The sequence below is a fragment of the Salmo salar genome, chromosome 13 (assembly GCF_965601325.2).
Source record: "Salmo salar chromosome 13, fSalSal1, whole genome shotgun sequence".
Taxonomy (NCBI): Eukaryota; Metazoa; Chordata; class Actinopteri; order Salmoniformes; family Salmonidae; genus Salmo; species Salmo salar.
This window is the reverse complement of record NC_138303.1, coordinates 18,875,637-18,899,177: the sequence shown is the minus strand read 5'-3', so window position 1 is coordinate 18,899,177 and position 23,541 is coordinate 18,875,637. Positions and strand designations below refer to the sequence as shown.

Sequence of the window (23,541 nt, the reverse complement as noted above, 5' to 3'; positions counted from 1 at the left end):
CATCAACGGTGTCTGGACCTAGTCCTCTGGACATCAACACCTAGCCACTACACCCGCCTGCACACTTTGGCCACTGTATGATAGGACTGAATAGATATAAGCAATAGTGGCTTAGATCCTAGCAACAGGCTAAGTGAAATCCTTTCAGGTCTTCATAGGGTATGTACACACAGAAGGCTGCTGAGGGGAGAACGGCTCATAATAATGTCCAGAACGGAGCAAAAGGAATGGCATCAAACACCTGGAAACCATGTGTTTGATGTATTTGATACCATTCCACTTACACTTCTCCAGTCATTACAACAAAGCCCGTCCTCCCCAATTAAGGTGCAACCAACCTCCTGTGGTATGTAGTGTACTTCTCATGGATGTCTGCCTCTAGAAATGTACATTGGTTTGGATAGTCAATCAATCAATCAATCAATCAATCAATCAAATGTATTTACAGTGTGTGGCCCAGGGTCAGAGACAAAACGTTACACGTGATCCTCTTTTCAAATCAAAGTTTATTTGTCTCGTGCGTCGATTACAACAGTGAAATGCTTACTTACAGGCTCTAACCAACAGGGCAAAAACGGTATTAGGTGAACAATAGGTAAGTAAAGAAATAAAAACAGTAAAAAAGACAGTGAAAAATAACAGTAGCGATGCTGTAACAGTAGCGAGGCTACATACAGACACCGGTTAGTCAGGCTGATTGAGGTAGTATGTACATGTAGATATGGTTAAAGTGACTATGCATATATGATGAACAGAGTAGCAGTAGCGTAAAAGAGGTGTTTTCCTTACATGTTCTCCTTACATTTGTACATTACTGCTACTAATAAACAAGTGTGAAAATTGATGTCATTCAGCTTGGTCTCCCTCATGTGGATAACTGAACTGTGATGAAATGGAGGTAATGGTTTGTGCTTGATGATGCTGGAAATGGTGATCATGATGGTGAGATGTAAAGGAGGATGAAGATGATGGTGACTTCTGCTATCTGTTTTACCACCAATCCATCCTGGTTACAGACAGAGAGAGAGCGCCATCCTAAGCCATAGTACATCTGTTAATGTTCATATTCAAGCGTTGTTTGCACTTGGAAGTGTAGGTGAATATTCATGACTAGGGTTGATTTTCAGTAACCTATACTGTTCTCTTTGAAGTAGAAAAAAGAATCGATATAAGTTTAAATATTAGACATGTGTAAGCGAAATGACGAGTGTACAAAGCTAGATCAACATCAAATTGACCATTGGACATGTAAAAAACAGAATGTAAGCAGAATCTGTGTTGATGAGGCAAGGCAAACCAACAAGACATGTCTGGTCTGGGCAACATCTGATCTTTTGAAGGCTACTGGATACGCACATTGGTTAATCATACACAGACAACAACGGTCTAAACTTCTGTAGACCTTTGGACAGGAACATTAGCTAGTCAGTGATAGGCTCCAGTATGCATGTCATTCCACCAATAGAATCTATGCCCCAATGTCTCAGCCAATAAGAGAATGTAAACTAAGTAAGACAACATGATTCGTAAAGTGGGGTGATGACGTTTTGTAAGGGTAAAACTGTATAAAAGCCAAGCACTAAGAATGAGGAGGCTTTTTCCATAGAAAGGCTCGGCTTCTGTTACTTTTGTAATAAAGTAATTGAATTTACAAGCTCCGGTGTCAAAGAAGTATTTGATTTAATATTTTCCACAACAGAAGTAGCATTTAGATAAATCCTCCATTCCAAGGAAAACCTCCATAGATAAAGAAATATTTGACTTTATAGTAGGTTCATTCCAATCCAATGTTCTCGCATTGTTTAACCTTAACACCCTTATCATACTTCCACATCCCTGTAAATATTGGTACAAGCCCTAGTACTCTGACACATAGACATAGGTCCAGATAAACTGTTTTTTGAAGGAAATAAAATACAGACAACCAATCTAAAAAGCTGATATCAGACCAAGTGGTACAACGGGATCAGACTAAGAGGGGTCAAAGATAAGATGTAGCTTCAGGATGCTCTGGACATACGCTATATTATAAACTGGGTGGTTCCAGCCCTGAATGGTGATTGGCTGGCCGACGTGGTATATCAGACCGTATACCGTGAGTTTGACGAAACATTTATGTTTACTGCTCAAAATACATTGGTAATCAGTTTTTAATAGCAAAAAGGCCCGAGGGGGTGTGGTATATGGCCAACATAAGGGCAGTTGTCTGGTACTCCGTACTAAGAACAGCACTTAGATGTGGTATATTGGCCATATACCACCCCCCCCCCCCCCCAGGCCTTACTGTTTAATTATACCCTGTAGTTCTCAGTATCAACTCTCTAATGCCTGACATACTGAGACGTGGTGAGACAAGAAGTAGCATTCATAGTCACAGGCTGTGTCCCAATAATAACTCCTTCCTCCTGAAGTGTACACTCGTTCACTTACTTACTTAGGCCTTTGTATTCTTTGAGGTAAACAGCCCATCGATTTTCAGGCCATCGATGAATCGCCTCCATCTCTTTCGGTCTTTCCACTCCAAACCCTCTGCCTTCATCTCCTGTCCTGTGCTGTCTCCAGGTGGGTCTTCCTCTTTTGTGTTTGCCGTATGGGTTCCATGTTGGGGCCTGCTTTGTGACTGATTTATTGTTTGTTCTGAGTGTGTGATCTGTGTGTGTCGTTCACTACTTCCAACAAAATGTAAACGCAGTGGATTGGTGTAGGTGCGGGATAGAGTTGTGTTTCCATGTTTCTTATAACAGTCATTTTCTGTTAAGTCAGTGAAGGGAAGTGAACTAGTGCACGCTTTGGGAGGACGGAGCGATAATTGGGACGTGGCCACGGTCTTGATATTTGAGAACTAGAGGCAGTTGTGTCACCTTCAGACTTGTAGCTAGATTCTCAGTCCAGTGCAATGTGGCGGACTGATGACAAGACTGAATATTATTGACTGAAAGCATGACACTATATTTACAAATCAATAGAAGATGAAAATCAAACAATAATTGACAGAAGTTTTCCTGTAATTGAACAGTTGATAAGATTTTGGGGAAATGAGGTTGAAGTTTGCTCTTGCAGATACTTCTGTGTTATTTGGCCAAGGCACAACAAATGTGTTTGTACAGAGGGTGGGAACGAACATGTCCCAGTTAAGATTACTGACAAACATTTAATTATTTTTTTCTAATGTCCACACTCAACATGTAATTCCTAATAAGTCCTTTACTTTGGTCACATGTGCCCTGACCTCATCCTTTATAAACAAGTCCTTGGAACTACCCAACTCCACAGATGCTTGCAGGTCCAGATGAAGACAATGATGAAGAAGACGATGCTTCCTCTCCAGCTGATTGTGATCGTTTGTCTGTCTTATGGACAGGCAGATGATTCCACCAATAAGCACTCCATCTCTGATTCCAGCTTTGGCCCTTTCTTTACCCTTTTCTCTGGCCTGTCTGCCGAGGTGGGGAACCTGAGGAGGGAGGTTGAGGACTTGAGAAAGTCACGCAACTGTAAGTCTCTTTGGATTTTTATATATATTTTCTTAATATAATAGTAACTACATGCACCAGATATAAATGATATACATGCACAGAAAATGAACAATGACAGAACAATGGCCAATAATGAATTATCTGATATGACTGAATAAGTTGATTTGAATTTAAAGGGGAAGTTAAGTATTTTAAAAATGAATGTTAAATGGTTACTCAACTTGCAAGATGTCTATATATGGGTGAAGACAAACTTTAATACATGGGTTGGTTTTCTTTATACCGCCACTACAAACATCAGCTAACTTTAGCCACTCACACTTTATGGAGAGTCTGGATGTTTCATCTGTAGATGCTCGACAGATGGTCATACTATCAACAAATCTGTTGATAAGCAACTGCTTGCTAAGGATAAGGTTAGGGTTAGGTTTAGAATAAGGTTAAAGGTTAAGTTTAGGGTTAGGGTAGGGGTTAAGGTTAGAGCTAGGGTTAGGGTTAGCAGATAGTTTGTTGAAATACTACTGATAGTTCTGTAAAGCATGGACTATCCAAATAAAGTGTTACTCTTTAGCCAATGCTAGTTAAACAGGTGATAGAGGCAAAAAAATGTAAATGTCAAATCTACTGAAATCAACTCATTTATATGTTTTGTTATACTCAGCTGTGGGTGTGGCCTTCTCAGCTGCCCTGAGACCTCCTACCCAGGACAATCAGGGCTACGGCAACACCGGGCCCTTCCAGGCAGACACCAACCTGGTCCACACTCACGTCATCACCAACGTTGGTAACGCCTTCAGCCCCAGGACAGGTCAGCCGCTGAAATATTATTGCGATTTACATAGACAACTCCCACTGCATCTGCATTTTCACATATAATTCTTACTTTGTCTGGCTGAAACATTCCCAGATAACATATTGGCGTCATAAGAACGACATATCAATGGGTCACAAATCATCTTAAACTGTATTTCATGCTCTATAAAGGATTAATAAAGATACACTACGAATAAAGCGGGACCTTTAGGGTTGGATAACTTGCCATTATAAATGGTTTAATAATGCTTTATAAATCACAAATTCTTATGAATTTCCTTGTCGACCCATACAGGAGCATTCACAGCACCAGTAAATGGAGTCTACTACTTCACTTTCACTTCCTATGCCTGGAAAAAGGAGGACAACATCGGGGTGGCCCTTTACAAGAACAATGAGGAGGTAGCTCTGGTCTATGAGTATCAGGACAAGGGGGACAACGAAGACTTTGCGTCCAACGGGGCCACCCTGCAGCTGGCCAAAGGAGACACGGTTTCCCTGGTCCTACCGTCTGGTTTCCAGGTGACCAGTAACGCTTTCAGAAACCTCAGCACCTTCAGTGGCTTCCTGCTCTTCCATGTTGAAGGAGGACAGTGAGAGACTGAGGGGTTCAGGGTTTAAGTTGGGAGGGTTCTCCACTTAACTTCCACACATTATATTCTCTTTTGCTGTCATTTACATGTGTGTGAGGCAATAAAAGCAATATTAAAGCAGCAATCGTTTCTTTAGTGAATTCATGGTTTGCAGCAATGACTTTGGTATTGCTCCTTTTGATCATGTTATCAATTTAGATGAATTTAATTTAGATTAGATTAAACTGGGATATGGCAGCAGGGGATTTAAATATATTTGTAGTAAATCAGATTAAGATTAGGAACCCGGATCCACCTAAAGCCCTTGTGACACTAATGATCTCCAATACACATGGAGAAGTCTCTGTCCAAATATCATGGACTATACTTTTATTAGTATTCTTGAAACAGTTACAACCAAATATTGCACATCAAACTATATTTTATAACAACAACTTTACATTGTACAAAAAATGTAAAGTTGCTGTCATTGGGGTGAGACTCGTGGGTTCTTGCTGACGGAGGACAGGGCGGTATCAGCTTCAGAGCCCACTGGTTCTGAGGCCCAGTGGTTCAGACCACACAGCAAGAAAGGAACAGCACAGTCCCGGAACTGGACAGAGATAGACAGATACACAACACACTCAGAGGAACAACATGGACCCGGTGGTGGAAAAAGTACCGTATTGTCATACTTGAGTAAAAGATAAAATACCTTAATTTAAAATGACTCAAGTAAAAGTGAAAGTCACCCAGTAAAGTAGTACTTGAGTAAAAGGATAAAAGTATTTGGTTTTGAATATACTTAAGTATCAAAAGTAAAAGTATAAATCATTTTAAAATCATTATATTGAGCAAACCGGATGACACAATTTTTTTGTTTTTAGAATTATTTTTACAAATGAAGCATGTGTGTTTAGTAAATCCACCAAATCAGAGGCAGTAGGGATGACCAGGGATGTTTTCTTAATAAATGCATAAATTGGAAAACATTTCTGTCCTGCTAAGCATTCAAAATGTAACGAGTACTTTTGGGTGTCAAGGAAAATGTATGGAGTAAAGAGTACCTTATTTTCTTTAGGAATGTAGTGAAATAAAATTAAAAGTTGTCAAAAATATAAATAGTAAAATAAAGTACAGATACCCCAAAAACCTACTTAGGTAGAACTTTCAAGTATTTTTACTTTAGTACTTTACACCACTGCATGTACTACACTAGCTAGATAATACTCAGAAAACACATTAACAACATGTACTAAACTAGCTAGATAATACTCTCAGAAAACACATTAACAACATGTACTACACCAGCTAGTTAACACTCTCAGAAAACACATTAACAACATGGACTACACCAGCTAGATAATACTCTCAGAAAACACAGTAACAACATGTACTACACTAGCTAGATAATACTCTCAGAAAACACATTAACAACATGTACTACACCAGCTAGTTAACACTCTCAGAAAACACAGTAACAACATGTACTACACCAGCTAGTTAACACTCTCAGAAAACACAGTAACAACATGGACTACACCAGCTAGATAATACTCTCAGAAAACACATTAACAACATGGACTCCACTAGTTAGATAATACTCATTTTTAAACAGTACATAACAAAATGCATATTTCATCTTTCAAATTACGATTCTATGATGTATCTCTTATTTTTTTATAGAGTACACAATCATACCTATGCTCATGAATATGAAGACAACAGGGTTGTGTGTTTGTATGTATGTGTGTCTGTACTTGTTATACACAACTCTCAGCCTACGTGGATGTCAATAGGCAGCCCCCCCCCCCCTAACTCTCTGATTCAGAGGGGTTGGGTTAAATACGAAATACACTTTTCGGTTGAATCCATTCAGTTGTGCAACTGACTAGGTATCCTCTTTCCTTGTGTACTGTATGTGTTGTCCCTCACCTGTCTGTTCATGAACACGTATATGATGGGGTTGTAGACAGTGCTGCTCTTGGCCAGGTACATGGGCACTGTGGCAATGAGCGGGTTGATGTGGAGGCTGGGGTCAAGGATCACAGAGAGGGCGAAGGCCGCATAGGGCAACCAGCTGAGCAGGAAGGCCATCACCATGACTACCACCATACGCACAACCTGTATCTCCACGCGGGTGGTGCTGTCGCCCTCCAACACCTTCAGCTTGGACACCTGGGACACACACACAAATGAGTACACACACACACAGACAGATGTATAAACACACACACACACATCCCATGCCCACCTGGTGTAGTGTGAAGAGGATGCGAGCGTAGGAGACCATGATGATGGAGAAAGGAGTGGCGAAGCAGAGCAGGAAGTAAAGGATGATGTAAGACATGTTTCCTGGTTCCCTGCTGTACCAGTTTGGGGAGCAGGAGGTCCTAACCCCCTCCAGTTCAAAGCTGCCCCAGCCAAACAGAGGCGGGGTGTTCCATATAAACGACCACACCCAGGACAGGACCACCCCTCCGACTGCGTGCCTGTGTTACAGTGCGAATACATTACAGTTATCTCCATCACACATTCATCCTTACTTCTACGCAACTGCTATCTTTCCATCTGTATATGCACAGTTACCAGAGTTAAACGGAATACTTGACCTGGTCTGGAACATGACCGCCCCCATTGGTCGACACACCACCACATAACGGTCCACAGCTATCACGGCCACTGAACACAGACCTGCAATACCTGGGAAGACAACATCAAACATGTACACTACATGTACATGCAATAACCCAGCAAACACATCCATTCAACTGACATCAATAGGCCTAGTAGATTTGACAAATCTAACTCTGCATAGCCAGACACTAATTGAATTTATTTGGGTGAAAACATATACAACTAGATGTACAATGTATTCCCAGAGGATAGGATTTAAAAGTATTTATTAAAACACTTGTTTCCAAAGTGGTCCTCGATGGTAACTCACCAAAGAAAGCCACAGCGAAACCCTCCAGCACGCAGCCCAGCCGCCCCATGCTGAAGTAGCCCATAGCGTTGGTGACCATAGTGGGCAGTCCCCCGAACAGAGCACAGCCCAGGTCTGCCACTGCCAGGTTGACTAGGGCGTAGTTCAGAGGCTGGCGCAGCTTCCTGTGTCTCACCGTCACCACGATGACCAGGACGTTCATACAGACGCCGGCCACCGAGAACACACCAATGATCACCGCCAGGATGGTGTAGCCCGTCCTGGAGAGCAGCGCTTCACTGACCGAGCCCGGGGAGGAGGAGATGTTTCCATGGAGATTGGGGAGAAGCTGTCGGTGGTCCATTCTGTTCTGTTTGGGGCAGTGGAGTTGAGTGGTGAGAACTACCTACCTGGCCAGACACCTGTGTTATAATATCTAAGAAACACACTGGAAGGGCATAGAGTCGGCTTTTAGTCCGATGGTATTCCTAATCTATAATAGATACAGCAGTCCAGTAGCAGATCTATAATATATAAAGCAGTCCAGTAGCAGATCTATAATAGATAAAGCAGTCCAGTAGCAGATCTATAATATATAAAGCAGTCCAATAGCAGATCTATAATATATAAAGCAGTCCAGTAGCAGATCTATAATATATAAAGCAGTCCAGTAGGAGATCTATAATAGATAAAGCAGTCCAGTAGCAGATCTATAATAGATAAAGCAGTCCAATAGCAGATCTATAATATATAAAGCAGTCCAGTAGCAGTTCTATAATAGATAAAGCAGTCCAATAGCAGATCTATAATATATAAAGCAGTCCAATAGCAGATCTATAATATATAAAGCAGTCCAGTAGCAGATCTATAATATATAAAGCAGTCCAGTAGCAGTTCTATAATAGATAAAGCAGTCCAGTAGAAGATATATATATATATAAAGCAGTTCAATAGCAGATCTATAATATATAAAGCAGTCAAGTAGCAGATCTAGAATATATAAATCAGTCCAGTAGCAGATCTATAATATATAAAGCAGTCCAGTAGCAGATCTATAATATATAAAGCAGTCCAGTAGCAGATCTATAATAGATAAAGCAGTCAAGTAGAGGATATATATATATATATATAAAGCAGTTCAATAGCAGATCTATAATAGATCCAGCAGTCCAATCGAGGCACTATAGCTGTGTAGTGTAGTAGCCAGGTAATGGCTCTATGGATTCAGAGACTCAGAATTTGGACCACTCTGTCCTTATAAAGCTACTCAGCAGAGAGAGGCTGTAGATGATAAGAGATAAGACCAACTAAATCCCTAGATCCGGATTGAGGGGTCAATAATTCAGGGGGGCTCAATTCCTGAGGGACCTCTGATTGCACTTTCCTTGATTCTGAGGGGCTAATTTCCCATGGAATCTTTTATTGCAATTTCCTTGACAGCTTTGCTGCATGATCCACTGCTAACTAGAGGAGTGGGAGAGGGTCTGCTGTTCCCAGGGACCACTTGTCAGTCAAACTGGCTTTGTCAAATCAAATCAAATTGTATTTGTCACATACACATGGTTAGCAGGTGTTAATGCGAGTGTAGCGAAATGCTTGTGCTTCTAGTTCCGACCATGCAGTAATATCTAACAATTTCACAACAACTACCTTATACACACAAGGGTAAAGGAATGAATACGAATATGTACATATAAATATATGAATGAGCGATGGCCAAACGGCATAGGCAAGATGCAGTAGATGGTATAGAGTACAGTTTATACATATGAGATGAGCAATGCAGGTTATGGAAACATTATATGAAGTGACATTGTTTAAAGTGACTAGTGATAGATTTATTTCATACATTTTTAATTATTAAAGTGGCTAGAGAGTGAGTCAGTATGTTGGCAGCAGCCACTCAATGTTAGTGATGGCTGTTTAACAGTCTGATGGCCTTGAGATAGAAGCTGTTTTTCAGGTCTCTCGGTCCCCGCTTTGATGCACATGTACTGACCTCGCCTTCTGGATGATAGCGTGGTGAACAGGCAGTGGCTCGGGTGGTTGTTGTCCTTGATGATCTTTTTGGCCTTCCTGTGACATCGGGTGGTGTAGGTGTCCTGGAGGGAAGATAGTTTGCCCCCGGTGATGCGTTGTGCAGACCTCACTACCCTCTGGAGAGCCTTGCGGTTATGGGCGGAGCAGTTGCCGTACCAGGCAGTGGTATAGCCCGACAGGATGCTCTCGATTGTGCATCTGTAAAAGTTTGTGAGTGTTTTTGGTGACAAGCCAAATTTCTTCAGCCTCCTGAGGTTGAAGAGGCGCTGTTGCGCCTTCTTCACCACGCTGTCTGTGTGGTTGGACCATTTCAGTTTGTCCATGATGTGTACGCCGAGGAACTTAAAACTTTCCACCTTCTCCACTACTGTCCCGTCGATGTGGATAGGGGGGTGCTCCCTCTGCTGTTTCCTGAAGTCCACGATCATCTCCTTTGTTTTGTTGACATTGAGTGTGAGGTTATTTTCCTGACACCACACTCCGAGGGCCCTCACCTCCTCCCTGTAGGCCGTCTCGTCGTTGTTGGTAATCAAGCCTACCACTGTAGTGTCGTCTGCAAACTTAATGATTGAGTTGGAGGCGTGCATGGCCACGCAGTCATGGGTGAACAGGAAGTATAGGAGAGGGCTGAGAACGCACCCTTGTGGGGCCCCAGTGTTGAGGATCAGCGGGGTGGAGATGTTGTTTCCTACCCTCACCACCTGGGGGCGGCCCGTCAGGAAGTCCAGGACACAGTTGCACAGGGCAGGGTTGAGACCCAGGGTCTCGAGCTTAATGACGAGTTTGGAGGGTACTATGGTGTTAAATGCTGAGCTGAAGTCGATGAACAGCATTCTTACATAGGTATTCCTCTTGTCCAGATGGGTGTAACACACTTTGTGTCACACACTGTCCTTACGTGACATAAGAGGAACTTTAGATAACAATGGGACATTGGGATTGACAAGATATCCTGGGGTAATCTACAGTCCTTTCTACTGACTGAACGATGTTATGTCCCTTCATGGGTGAGTGGGGTTTTATCAAGGGCTTTATGATGTCACAGTAACTGAAACAATGATAGGTTATAGACTTTTCCTAATGTTAACCTGTGGTATCCAGAAAGAGGCAAAAGGGTTCTAGGAATTGACTGTGTATGTGTGTGTGTGTGTACACAGTGTATGTGTACAGCTGACCTTTAACCCCATATTCCTAACAGATGCAAGAAGCTCCAGGTAATTCACACATGTTTATTGGATTAAAATGTGTTGCACTCTACAGACATACATTAACGGTGTTATTGACTACAAGCTAGCTAACAGAGGCACGGTCCAAGGCCACAAAACTATACGCCAAATGCCATTCAGGCATCCCAAGTTGATTGTGATACATACTGCCAGTGTTAAAACAACCAGACAAAATCTAAATGTGGTAAAATTAAAACCAACAAAGAACAGATTACATTTTCATTCAACAATAGTAACAGGTGAGTCAGACAATGATACTCTCCATCACAGTGTTTTCTCCCTCAGTGAGAATCTTAATGAAGGACATCAGTGAGTGTTAATGACTCATTTACATAATGTTAGTCCCTGATTCAGACAGAGACAGTATCCTCTGATACAGTCACCTTACCTGGTAACACTCTCAGAGGGTGGAGAAAACATAGATTCCTGATGTATGGAAAGACTCTCTCAGTGAAAGTGTGTGTGAATGTGTGTAGATGTGTGTTATTGACAGGGTCAGAGAATGACAGCTTTCCTCCTTCCCAGTCTAGCTGCACTCTGATCCTCTGGGGATTCTGTCTCACCGTGAAGGGAGTGAGTGGCTTATTTGGTACATGTGTGTTATAATCACCACCACCAAATAACACACCCCAGGATCCATGCCAATAACCATTGTATTCCTTCCTCTGGACAGACTCTGTGATCACACCCAGGTCCCAGCCTTTATTCTTCCTAACATCAATGTCCCAGCTGTGTGTTCCTGAGTTAAAACCCTCAGAGACCAGGACCATTCTATGGCTCTCAAACCTCTCTGGGTTGTCTGGAAGCTGCTGTTCCTCATCACTGTATCTCACACTGGTCAGATCATCAGACAGGATGAGTTCTGGGTGGGCAGTGTTGGGGTCCAGAGTCAATGGAGCTGGACAGAGAGAACACAAACACACTAGATGAATTCAAATGTAGGGGTAATACGTTACTGCATATGATATATAATGCTATGTGTTGTTACATACATCACCGTTCAAAAGATTGGGGTCACTTAGAAATGTCCTTGTTTTTGAAAGAAAAGCAATTTTTTTTACCATTAAAATAACATCAAATATATCAGAAATACAGTGTAGACATTGTTAATGACTATTGTAGCTGGAAACGGCTGATTTTTAATGGAATATCTACATAGGTGTACAGAGGCCCATTATCAGCAACCATCACTCCTGTGTTCCAATGGCACGTTGTGTTAACTAATCCAAGTTTATCATTTTAAAAGGCTAATTGATCATTAGAAAACCCTTTTGCAATTATGATAGAACAGCTGAAAACTGTGGTGCTGATTAAAGAAAAGCCATATCTCAGACTGGCCAATAAAAATAAAAGATTAAGATGGGCAAAAGAACACAGACACTGGACAGAGGAACTCTGCCTAGAAGGCCAGCATCCCGGAGTCGCCTCTTCACTGTTGACGTTGTTTCTCAAACTAGACACTCTAATTTACTTGTCTTCTTGCTCAGTTGTGCACTGGGGCCTCCCACTCCTCTTTCTATTCTGGTTAGAGACAGTTTGAGCTGTTCTGTGAAGGGATACAGAATTGTACGAGATCTTCAGTTTCTTGGCAATTTCTCGCATGGCATGGCCTTCATTTCTCAGAACAAGAATCGACTGACGAGTTTCAGAAGAAAGTTCTTGATTTCTGGCCATTTTGAGCCTGTAATCGAACCCACAAATGCTGACGCTCCAGATACTCATCTAGTGTATAGAAGGCCAGTTTTATTGCTTCATTAGCACAACAGTTTTCAGCTGTGCCAACATATTTGCAAAAGGGGTTTCTAATGATCAATTAGCCTTTTAAAATGATCAACTTGGATTAGCTAGCACAATGTCCAATGGAACACAGGAGTGATGGTTGCTGATAATGGGCCTCTGTAAGATAATGGGAATCTGTACGACTATGTAGATATTCCATTAAAAATCTGCCGTTTCCAGCTACAATAGTCATTTACAACATTAACAATGTCTACACTGTATTTCTGATTTGATGTTATTTTAATGGACAAAATATTTAGGTTTTCTTTCAAAAACAAGGACATTTCTAAGTGACCCCAAACTTTTGAACGGTAGTGTATGTGCACATGATAAGCATTTCGCTACAGTCGCAATAACATCTGCTAACCATGTGTATGTGACCAATACTATTTGATTTGATTACTTATTGTAAGATCCTCTGTAAACATACAAAACAAATGTACAGTATGTACGTAATTCTAAATATCATTCACTGTCTATTTTTTCAGTATTGGAGAGTTTTAGAAGTGGTCCAATACACAGTGTACAAAACATTAAGAACACCTTCCTAATATTTTTTGCAATCAGAACAGGCTCAATTCGTCAGGAAATGGACTCTAGAAAGTGTCGGAAGCATTCTACAGGGATGCTGGCCCATCTTAACTCCAATGCGTCCCAAAGTTCTTTCAAGCTGGCTGGATGTCCTTTGTGTGGTGGCTCATACTTGATACTCACAGGAAACTGTTGAGCATGAAATCCCCATCCGTGTTGCAGCAGTTCTTGACAAAAACCGGTGCGCCTGGCACCAACTACCACACCACGTTCAAAGGTAATTAAATCTTTTGTCTTGCCTATTCACCCTCTGAATAGCACACAATCCACGTTTCAACTGTCTCAAGGATTTAAAATCCTTCTTAAACTTGTCTCCTCCCCTTTACCTACACTGATTGAAGTGGATTTAACAAGTGACATCAATTACGAATCATGGCTTCACCTGGTCAGTCTATATCATTGAAAGAGCAGGTGTTCTTAATGTTTTGTACACTCAGTGTTTAATACCCATTATATCTAAAAGACCTACTCACTGTAGTGAAGTACTCCCTGCATCTTCTCCCAGACTCTGAACTGCAGGTTTCCCAGGTGATTTACCACGTCTATCAGCGCTCCTGAAACCCTCTCTGGATCTGGCAGTGTGCACTGGGCTCTGGAAGAACATTCTGGAGTCAGTACCTCTGTGGCCTTACTTTTGATATGACTTTTATTTTGGCGTAATATATTGAGGCACTGTTATTTTGTATCATGGGGACTTTTATTTTGAAAGCAATAGTATTCCCAGGGGCACCTGCTCGCGTCGGGAGAGAGTGGAAGAAAAAAAGACCAGAGTGAATCTTCATGACTGATTGGCTGCATCTTCTGGTCCAGGAGACATTACACTACAAGTAATAGTTTTCAGTTGTGTTTTGGAGGTGGAGATAGTGTTCAATACCTACAACATGAATTAAGGGTTACACTAGTGTGGGGTTGGATACAGAACCACAGAGAAGAGAGAGACATAATAAAGTCCCCTTACCTTTTCACTGTATCCTTGTAGTTCTGTAGGGAAACAACATAACACATTAATAGATGTATTGATCATAGCAAATCAATCTAAAACATATCAATTGATTACTACAATATTTATTTCATAATTGATAGGGCTGTTGATTTATCGGCGGTAGATAAGTCCTTACCTGCAGGAATGAGATGTCCTCAGCTCCCAGCTCGTCCTCTATGGTTCTGATTGTGTCTGAAAGTGATGATATCTCTCTGCTCATCTTCTCAATCTTCTTCTTCATCATCTGACTCTTCTGCTCCTCTTCCTCCTTCAGTGCAGCTATCCTGGTTCTCTCTTCTTGATATAGAAACTGATGAAACTTCTTAAACTCCATCTTAATCAGCCTCTCTGTGTGCTGGCCCTGGCTCTGGACACATCAGAGAGGAATGTCAAAGATATCATCAATATCTATAATTCCACAGGGTAGTGATAAATCTTCACAGTATCATTGTATCTCAGCTTCACTCTGTATTCTTACCTTGATGTGGTTGGCTGTTTGATCACATGTCAGTTTAACTTCTCTAAAGACCTTCAGTTTCTCCTGTAAGGGCTCCAGTGCAGTTTTGAGTTCCTCCTGGAAAGAAACAACATTATAAAGAGGTGCTGTGTGTAAAAGGAGTGGATTGGAACACAGATCTGAATTCACATTGACTGTATGCACATACAAAAACATAATTAGGTGGGTGCTTATATTCTAACATATACAAGTGTGTATTAATACACATGTGAATTGGAAGGGTGGTTTGTGTTTCTCCACCTCCAGCTGTGAGGAGAGGATGGTAAAGGTCTGCCATTATCAACAGCACAATTAGGCTTAAGTGCACATCAACCGGTTTTTCACCGTGTCAGTTCATGAATTCAAACTAGCAACCTTTTAGTTACTGGCCCAAAACTCTAACCGCTAGGCTACCTGCCACCCACATAGTAGAAGTCAAATCAAATCCAACTTTATTTGTCACATGCGCCGAATACAACAAGTGTAGACTTTACCATGAAATGCTTACTTGACAAGCTCTTAACCAACAGTGCTGTTCAACAAGAGTTAAGAAAATATATAGCAAGTAGACTAAAATAAAAAGTAATAATAAAAAAGTAACACATTAAGAATAACAATAATGAGGTTATATACAGGTGGCACTGAGTCAGTGTGTGGGGGTACAGGTTAGTTGAGGTCATTTGTACATGTAGGTGGGGGTGAAGTGACTATGCATAGATATTAAACAGCGAGTAGCAGCAGTGTACAAAAGGGGGGGGGGGGGGGTCAATGTATATTGTCCAGTGGCGATTTTATTAATTGTAATGATAAATACATCTCCTACCTTATGATCCAGTACAGCTTCATCTATTGGGCAGCAGTCATGGGTTTTATGCTTTTTTGAAGTTTGACACACAAAACAGATGGGCTGTTTATCCTCCAGACAGAAGAGCTTGAGTTTCTCACTGTGCAGACTGCAGAGCACCTCAGCCCCTGCTGAAGCTCTCTGGCTTCTGTCCTGTAGGTAGGACTCACACAGGTTCTTTAAAACCAGGTTACAGGGGGGGAATTCCATTAATGATTTTTTTCTGCAGACTGGACATTCCCAAGATGTCTTCTGTTTCCAGTATTCCTCCAGACAGGCTTTACAGAAGCTATGGCTACACAACAGGACCACTGGATCATTGAAGATGTTATGACACACAGGACAGGAGAAATCAACCTCGGAGAGGGAAGTTTTAGAGGCCATTGCTCACTGCTTATCTCTGTTATGAAGGTTTACTTTCACTTCTGACAACTCTTTTGACTAAGGTTCACTTTTGAAAACTCATCTGAACTTAGAAATCTGTGTTTTCCTGCCGGTGTTCCTTAGTCTTCAGTTGTTGTTTTGATTCTTGGTTGTTTACAAAGAATTGTAAATAGCTGAATGTTACAGCGCTGTTCTGTTGTGAGCTTTTCTCCTTCCTGTTAAACAAGAGTAGGGTGGAGCTCTCTGCTGAGTTGTCATTTATATCAGTTTCAGTCTGTGCAGGACACTTCCACTAGATGTCAGTGTTTACTTAAATAGAACTGGATTTTATTGCTTCAAAATGCCAGGTTTATGAAATTTACCAAATAAACTGATCTAAGGTTTCTCCTCATCTGACTTGACTGTTAGCTGAATTCTGACTATCTATGACTCTGGTCAATTCAGCACCATGGACAGCAACTGTATGGAAGTGCCAAGCAGTCAACTTCAGCAGCTGAAACTTCTACATTGGATTAGCTTTTACATTCAGTCTGCCCAGTGGCGGATTTAGGTATAGGTGACATGGGCATAGTGATGCCTACCACTGTTGACCAATCTCTGTTAACACACAACTAAAATCTTTCCTAATTCGTTCAGTTGTTAGAGATTATTGTCTGACAGGTGAAAGTCTAAGATAAATAGTATTAATAATGGTTATTGTAATATTAATAGTGGTTATTGTAATATTAAAAGTGATTATTGTAATATCAATAGTGATTATTGTAATATGAATAGTGATTATTGTAATATCAATAGTGGTTATTGTAATATTAATAGTGGTTATTGTAATATTTATAGTGGTTATTGTAATATTAATAGTGATACTTGTAATATTAATAGTGAATATTGTAATGTTAATAGTGATTATTGTAATATTAATAGTGAATATTGTAATATTAATAGTTATTATTGTAATATTAATAGTGAATATTGTATTATTAATAGTGGTTATTGTAATATTAATATTGATTATTGTAATATTAATAGTGAATATTGTAATGTTAATAGTGATTATTGTAATATTAATAGTGAATATTGTAATATTAATAGTTATTATTGTAATATTAATAGTGAATATTGTAATATTAATATAGATTATTTTAATAATGGTTATTCTAATATTAATAGTGGTTATTGTAATACTAATAGTGATTATTGTAATATTAATAGAGATTATTGTAATATTAATAGTGATTATTGTATTATTAATAGTGATTATTGTAATATTAATATTGATTATTGTAATATGAATAACGACTATTTTAATATTAACAGTGATTATTGTGATAGAGTATTATAATAGTGACAATTTTCTGACAGGTGAAAGTGTTTCAGCAGGAGTGTTAATGGAGGAAGGTCCGGACCGACTCTGCGGTCACACCCAGGCACCAGAATGTATTCTCCCCAGCATCAATGTCCCAGCTGTGTGCTCCTGAGTTAATGGACGAAGGTCCCCTCTACTACATCACAGTGTGTTCTCCCTCAGAAAGAATCTTAATGAAGGATATCAGTGAGTGTTACTGACTAATTTACATCATGTTAGTCCCTGATTCAGACAGAGACAGTATCCAATGATACAGACACCTTACCTGGTGACACTCTCAGAGGGTGGAGAAAACAGAGATTCCTGATGTATGGAAAGACTCTCAGTGAAAGTGTGTGTGAATGCGTGTAGATGTGTGTTATTGACAGGGTCAGAGAATGACAGCTTTCCTCCTTCCCAGTCTAGCTGCACTCTGATCCTCTGGGGATTCTGTCTCACTGTGAAGGGAGTGAGTGGCTTATTTGGTACATGTGTGTTATAATCACCACCACCAAACAACACACCCCAGGATCCATGCCAATAACCATTGTATTCCTTCCTCTGGACAGACTCTGTGATCACACCCAGGTCCCAGCCTTTATTCTTCCTAACATCAACCCCATTATCCAAACACAGATGCAAGACCCTCAAAATAATTAATCATGTTTATTGGGTGAAAATGTGTTACATTCCATAGACATGTGTTGGTGTTAACAGGCTAGTTATCTGAGTCACGGTCCAAGGCCACAACACTGTACAGCAAATGTATGCTTACCAGACTTTTCTCAAATCCTTCAATTCTGTATTAATTCCTACATCCTCAGTTGAAAAAATATATATTGTATGAAAAATTTCTCACCAATCCTGAATTCTGCCTATGATAAAAAGTATAAGAACAAATGTACCCATCTACTTCTGATATCCCCAAAATATATTTTACTAGCAACTCCTCAAACTATAAAAAGTAAACTTAGAAAGGAATCAATCAACTGTTGTTGAAAAATGAAAGGGTTCTACAGCTATCCCATCTAATCAAATCAAATCAAATCAATCAAATTTATTTTTATATAGCCCTTCGTACATCAGCTGATATCTCAAAGTGCTGTACAGAAACCCAGCCTAAAACCCCAAACAGCAAGCAAAGCATGTGAAAGAAGCACGGTGGCTAGGAAAAACTCCCTAGGAAAAACTCCCTAGAAAGGCCAAAAACCTAGGAAGAAACCTAGAGAGGAACCAGGCTATGAGGGGTGGCCAGTCCTCTTCTGGCTGTGCAGGGTGGATATTATAACAGAACATGGTCAAGATGTTAAAATGTTAAAATGTTCATAAATGACCAGCATGGTCAAATAATAATAATCATAGTAGTTGTCGAGGGTGCAACAAGCACGTCCGGTGAACAGGTCAGGGTTCCATAGCCGCAGGCAGAACAGTTGAAACTGGAGCAGCAGCACGGCCAGGTGGACTGGGGACAGCAAGGAGTCATCATACCAGGTAGTCCTGAGGCATGGTCCTAGGGCTCAGGTCCTCCGAGAGAAAGACAGAAAGAGAGAAAGAGAGAATTAGAGAGAGCATATTTAAATTCACACAGGACACCGGATAAGACAAGAGAAATACTCCAGATGTAACAGACTGACCCTAGCCCCCCGACACATAAACTACTGCAGCATAAATACTGGAGGCTGAGACAGGAGGGATCAGAAGACACTGTGGCCCCATCTGATGATACCCCCGGACAGGGCCAAACAGGCAGGATATAACCCCACCCACTTTGCCAAAGCACAGCCCCCACACCACTAGAGGGATGTCTCCAACCACCAACTTACCGTCCTAAGACAAGGCCGAGTATAGCCCACAACGATCTCCGCCATGGCACAACCCAAGGGGGGGCGCCAACCCAGACAGGAAGACCACGTCAGTGACTCAACCCACTCAAGTGACGCACCCCTCCCATGGACGGCATGGAAGAACACCAGTAAGCCAGTGACTCAGCCCCTGTAAAAGGGTTAGAGGCAGAGAATCCCAGTGGAAAGAGGGGAACCGGCAAGGCAGAGGCAGCAAGGGCGGTTCGTTGCTCCAGCCTTTCCGTTCACCTTCACACTCCTGGGCCAGACTATACTTAATCATAGGACCTACTGAAGAGATAAGTCTTCAGTAAAGACTTAAAGGTTGAGACTGAGTCTGCGTCTCTCACATTGGTAGGCAGACCATTCCATAAAAATTGAGCTCTATAGGAGAAAGCCCTACCTCCAGCCGTTTGCTTAGAAATTCTAGGGACAATTAGGAGGCCTGCGTCTTGTGACCATAGCATACGTGTAGGTATGTACGGCAGGACCAAATCGGAAAGATAGGTAGGAGCAAGCCCATGTAATGCTTTGTAGGTTAGCAGTAAAACCTTGAAATCAGCCCTTGCCTTAAAAGGAAGCCAGTGTAGGGAGGCTAGCACTGGAGTAATATGATCATATTTGTTGGTTCTAGTCAGGATTCTAGCAGCCGTATTTAGCACTAACTGAAGTTTATTTAGTGCTTTATCCGGGTAGCCGGAAAGTAGATTTAATGTTTGGAAGAAGACCTATAATGATCTTGATGTTATCTCATTTGAATTTATTAACTTTTTTGTGAATGTGGGTTTTTCTCTGTCAAAGAAAATCTGAGAATTGTATGTAAATCCCTTGGACAACATGAAGGGACATTTCCCTTCTCTGCTAGTAATAGGGCTTCAGTGTCTTCCTTGATGATTGAGTCTCAAACATGCTGTATATCTTCACCAAATCAATGCAAACTGGTATTGTTCCTAAAGATTTTAAAATGTTCAAAGTTCTAAATCTCGGAATGCAAGATATTTTACACATTATCACCCAATATCTGTAGTATCATGCTGTTGTAAAATACTAGAGAAACTGGTGTATCAAATCATTTTTTAACATTTAAACCACTTTATTTTATATGAACAACAAAATGTTTTTTGTGAAAACAACTCCACAGATGTGACTCTTTTGCAACTTGTGGACAAAATCTTAACAGCCCTGAACAGTAATGAATATGCTCTTGGCATCTTTCTACATTTATCAAAAGCTTTTGACATGGTTGATCATGAAATGTTACTTATTAAATTGCATTATTATGGTTTCCATGATTGTACATATGAATGGCTTTATAATTATGTTTATGACAGAAACAATTTCTATATGCAAATGATTGTTTATCTACCAGGGCCAATATATCCTGTGGTGTTCCACAGGGTTCGATCCTGGGACCGTTGTTATTTCTAATCTATATCAATGACCTTGCTGCTGTGTCTTCTACCATACTTCCAATTATTTTTGCTGATGATACCAACTTGATTTTATCACACAAGAATTTTGATTCACTAATCAATGAAGCTAACTCAGGCATGGCCAAATCTGAATGGTTCCATATAAACAAATCATCTTTAAATGTAAAATTCAACTACATTGCATTCACTTGTAGGAATTAGAAATAAATATATATATAAAAAAAGCCAGAATCTCAATTGGTGGGAATTAAATGGACCAGGTTTCATTAAATAAAAATATAAAACATTTTATTTGTCACATGCGCCGGTTACAACTGGTGTAGACTTCACCGTTAAATGTTTGCTTACGAGCCCGTCCCAATGATGCAGAGTAATAAAAGAAGAGGAATAAAATAAAATACACAAGATGGAGTTATATACAGGGAGTACCAGTACCAGATCAATGTGCAGAGGTCTGAGGTATTGGAGGTAGATATGTAGGGTAATGTGACTAGGCATCAGGATAAATAATAATAAGAGTAAAATAAAGAACAGAGTATCAGCAGCAAATTATGAGAAGAAAAAGTGTGTGTGAGTGTGTAATGAGTATATACAGTTGAAGTTGGAAGTGTACATACACTTAGGTTGGAGTCATTAAAACTCGTTATTCAACCACTCCACAAATTTCTTGTTAATACACTCTTTTTCAGTTCTTCCCACAACGTTTCTATAGGCTTGAGGTCAGGGTTTTGTGATGGACACTCCAATACCTTGACTTTGTTGTCCTTAAGCCATTTTGCCACAACTTTGGAGGTATGCTTGGGGTCATTGTCCATTTGGAAGACCCATTTGCGACCAAGCTTTAACTTCCTGACTGATATCTTGAGATGTTGCTTCAATATATCCACATAATTTTCCTTCCTCATGATGCCATATATTTTGTGAAGTGCACCAGTCCCTCCTGCAGCAAAGCACGACCACAACATGATGCTGCCACCCCCGTGCTTCACGGTTGGGATGGTGTTCTTTGACTTGCAAGCCTCCCCCTTTTTCCTCCAAATGTAACGATGGTCATTATGGCCAAGCAGTTCTATTTTTGTTTCATCAGACCAGAGGGCATTTCTCCAAAAAGTACGATCTTTGTCCCCATGTGCAGTTGCAAACCGTAGTCTGGCTTTTTTTATGGTGGTTTTGGAGCAGTGGCTTCTTCACTGCTGAGCGGCCTTTCAGGTTATGTCGACATAGGACTCTTTTTACTGTGGATATAGACAGTTTTGTACCTGTTTCCTCCAGCATCTTCACAAGGCCCTTTGCTGTTGTTCTGTGATTGATTTGCACTTGATGGCTGCGTGGTCCCATGGGGTTTATACTTGCATACTATTGTTTGTACAGATGAACGTGGTACCTTCAGGTGTTTTAAAATTGCTCCCAAGGATGAACCAGACTTGTGGAGGTCGAGAATTTTTTTCTGAGGTCTTGGCTGATTTTCTTTAATTTTCCCATGATGTCAAGGAAAGAGGCACTGAGTTTTAAGGTAGGCCTTGAAATATATCCACAGTTAAACCTCCAATGGACTCAAAATATGTCAATTAGCCAATCAGAAGCTTCTAAAGCCATGATATCATTTTCTGGAATTTTCCAAGCTGTTTAAAGGCACAGTCAACTTAGTGTATGTAAACTTCTGACCCACTGGAAATATGATACAGTGAATTATAAGTGAAATTATCTGTCTGTAAACAATTGTTGGAAAAATAACTTGTATTATGCACAAAGTAGATGTCCTAACCGACTTGCCAAAACTATAGTTTGTTAACAAGACATTTGTGGAGTGGTGAAAAACAAGTTTTAATGACTCCAACCTAAGTGTATGCAAACTTCCGACTTCAACTGTATATAGTTCAGTGAGTGTGTGTATATGGTGTGTATATATAGTTCAGTGAGTGTTTTTACTGTAGGGTAAGTTCAAGACAGTGTTAAGGCTGTGTAAGGGAGGCGAAGTCAGGTCCAGGAGAGCAGAGTAGAGTAAACAGGCGCACTTTTATTCCGTTCAACAATAGGCACAAATAATGACATAAGTGCCCAAAAACACGGAACATAAACTATAAAAGAATTGCGCGTGAACATACACCATTAACAATGAACAATTACACACAAAGACATGATGGGGAACAGAGGACTAAATACATGTAGATTGATTGGAGAATGTAAACCAGGTGTGTATGGAACAAGACAAAACAAATGAACATATGAAAAATGGAGCAGCGATGGCTAGAAAGCCGGTGACATCGATCGCCGAACGCCGTCTGAACAAGGAGAGGAGCCGACTTCGGTGGAAGTCGTGACAGACAGAGTCAGTGCAGATAGTTTAGGTACCATTCATTTACTATTTAGCAGTCTGGCTATTTTACAGTCTTATGGCTTAGGGGTAGAAGCTGTCCTGGAGCCTGTTGGTCCAAGAGCAGATGCTCCAGTACCGTTTGTCAGACGGTAGCAGAGTGAACAGTCAATGGCTTGGAAGGCTGGTGGCTGGAGTCTATGGCAGTTTTTTGGGCCTTCTTCTGACATCGCCTGATATAGAGGTCCTGTATGGCAGGGAGCTCTGCCACAGTGATGTACTGGGCTTCCTGCACCCCCCTCTGTAATGCTTTTTGCGGTCAAGGGTGGGGCCTGTTGCGGTCATGAAATTTTGTCATACGGTTTTTGTCATGCAAACACATTTAGCATCTCCAGGCATTCAAGCTGCTGATGCACGCCTTTGGAACATCTACATTTTAAAAAGTCAAATAAATCAATTGAATATACATCACACAACATCCA

The 23,541-nt window shown here is 40.7% G+C and overlaps 3 protein-coding genes across 3 annotated transcripts; 1 reads left to right on the top strand and 2 right to left on the bottom strand.

Moving 5' to 3' along the window:
* The first annotated feature begins 3,262 nt into the window (after positions 1-3,262).
* On the top strand, positions 3,263-5,006 carry LOC106566537 (complement C1q tumor necrosis factor-related protein 3). The gene is made up of 3 exons (XM_014134640.3): positions 3,263-3,494; positions 4,138-4,284; positions 4,585-5,006. The coding sequence occupies exons 1-3, from the start codon at positions 3,290-3,292 to the stop codon at positions 4,884-4,886; spliced, it is 654 nt and encodes a 217-aa protein (XP_013990115.3). The 5' UTR covers positions 3,263-3,289; the 3' UTR covers positions 4,887-5,006.
* Positions 5,007-5,284: 278 nt separating this feature from the next.
* On the bottom strand, positions 5,285-8,151 carry LOC106566532 (parapinopsin). The gene is made up of 5 exons (XM_014134631.3): positions 7,809-8,151; positions 7,474-7,564; positions 7,116-7,353; positions 6,797-7,039; positions 5,285-5,474 (listed from the first exon to the last, which is right to left on the bottom strand). Exons 1-5 carry the CDS (start codon positions 8,149-8,151, stop codon positions 5,349-5,351), a joined length of 1,041 nt encoding a protein of 346 aa, XP_013990106.2. The 3' UTR covers positions 5,285-5,348.
* A 2,891-nt stretch (positions 8,152-11,042) lies between these two features.
* LOC106566531 (zinc-binding protein A33) lies at positions 11,043-16,375 on the bottom strand. The gene is made up of 6 exons (XM_045692992.2): positions 15,725-16,375; positions 14,884-14,979; positions 14,542-14,772; positions 14,382-14,404; positions 13,897-14,015; positions 11,043-11,951 (listed from the first exon to the last, which is right to left on the bottom strand). The coding sequence occupies exons 1-6, from the start codon at positions 16,127-16,129 to the stop codon at positions 11,404-11,406; spliced, it is 1,422 nt and encodes a 473-aa protein (XP_045548948.2). The 5' UTR covers positions 16,130-16,375; the 3' UTR covers positions 11,043-11,403.
* Between the last annotated feature and the right edge of the window lie 7,166 nt (positions 16,376-23,541).

Bases quoted from the DNA above. Each gene is read 5' to 3' on its own strand.
- LOC106566537 (XM_014134640.3), top strand. From the start codon at position 3,290: ATGAAGACAATGATGAAGAAGACGATGCTTCCTCTCCAGCTGATTGTG. The intron at 3,495-4,137 runs GTAAGTCTCTTT...TGTTATACTCAG, and splicing joins CTTGAGAAAGTCACGCAACT to CTGTGGGTGTGGCCTTCTCA. The intron at 4,285-4,584 runs GTCAGCCGCTGA...CGACCCATACAG, and splicing joins CGCCTTCAGCCCCAGGACAG to GAGCATTCACAGCACCAGTA.
- LOC106566532 (XM_014134631.3), bottom strand. From the start codon at position 8,151: ATGGACCACCGACAGCTTCTCCCCAATCTCCATGGAAACATCTCCTCC. The intron at 7,565-7,808 runs GTGAGTTACCAT...TTGTCTTCCCAG, and splicing joins TTTCGCTGTGGCTTTCTTTG to GTATTGCAGGTCTGTGTTCA. The intron at 7,040-7,115 runs GTGGGCATGGGA...TGTGTGTCCCAG, and splicing joins TCCTCTTCACACTACACCAG to GTGTCCAAGCTGAAGGTGTT.
- LOC106566531 (XM_045692992.2), bottom strand. From the start codon at position 16,129: ATGGCCTCTAAAACTTCCCTCTCCGAGGTTGATTTCTCCTGTCCTGTG. The intron at 14,773-14,883 runs GTAAGAATACAG...TGATGTGTCCAG, and splicing joins AAACAGCCAACCACATCAAG to AGCCAGGGCCAGCACACAGA. The intron at 14,405-14,541 runs GTAAGGACTTAT...GTTTCCCTACAG, and splicing joins AGGACATCTCATTCCTGCAG to AACTACAAGGATACAGTGAA.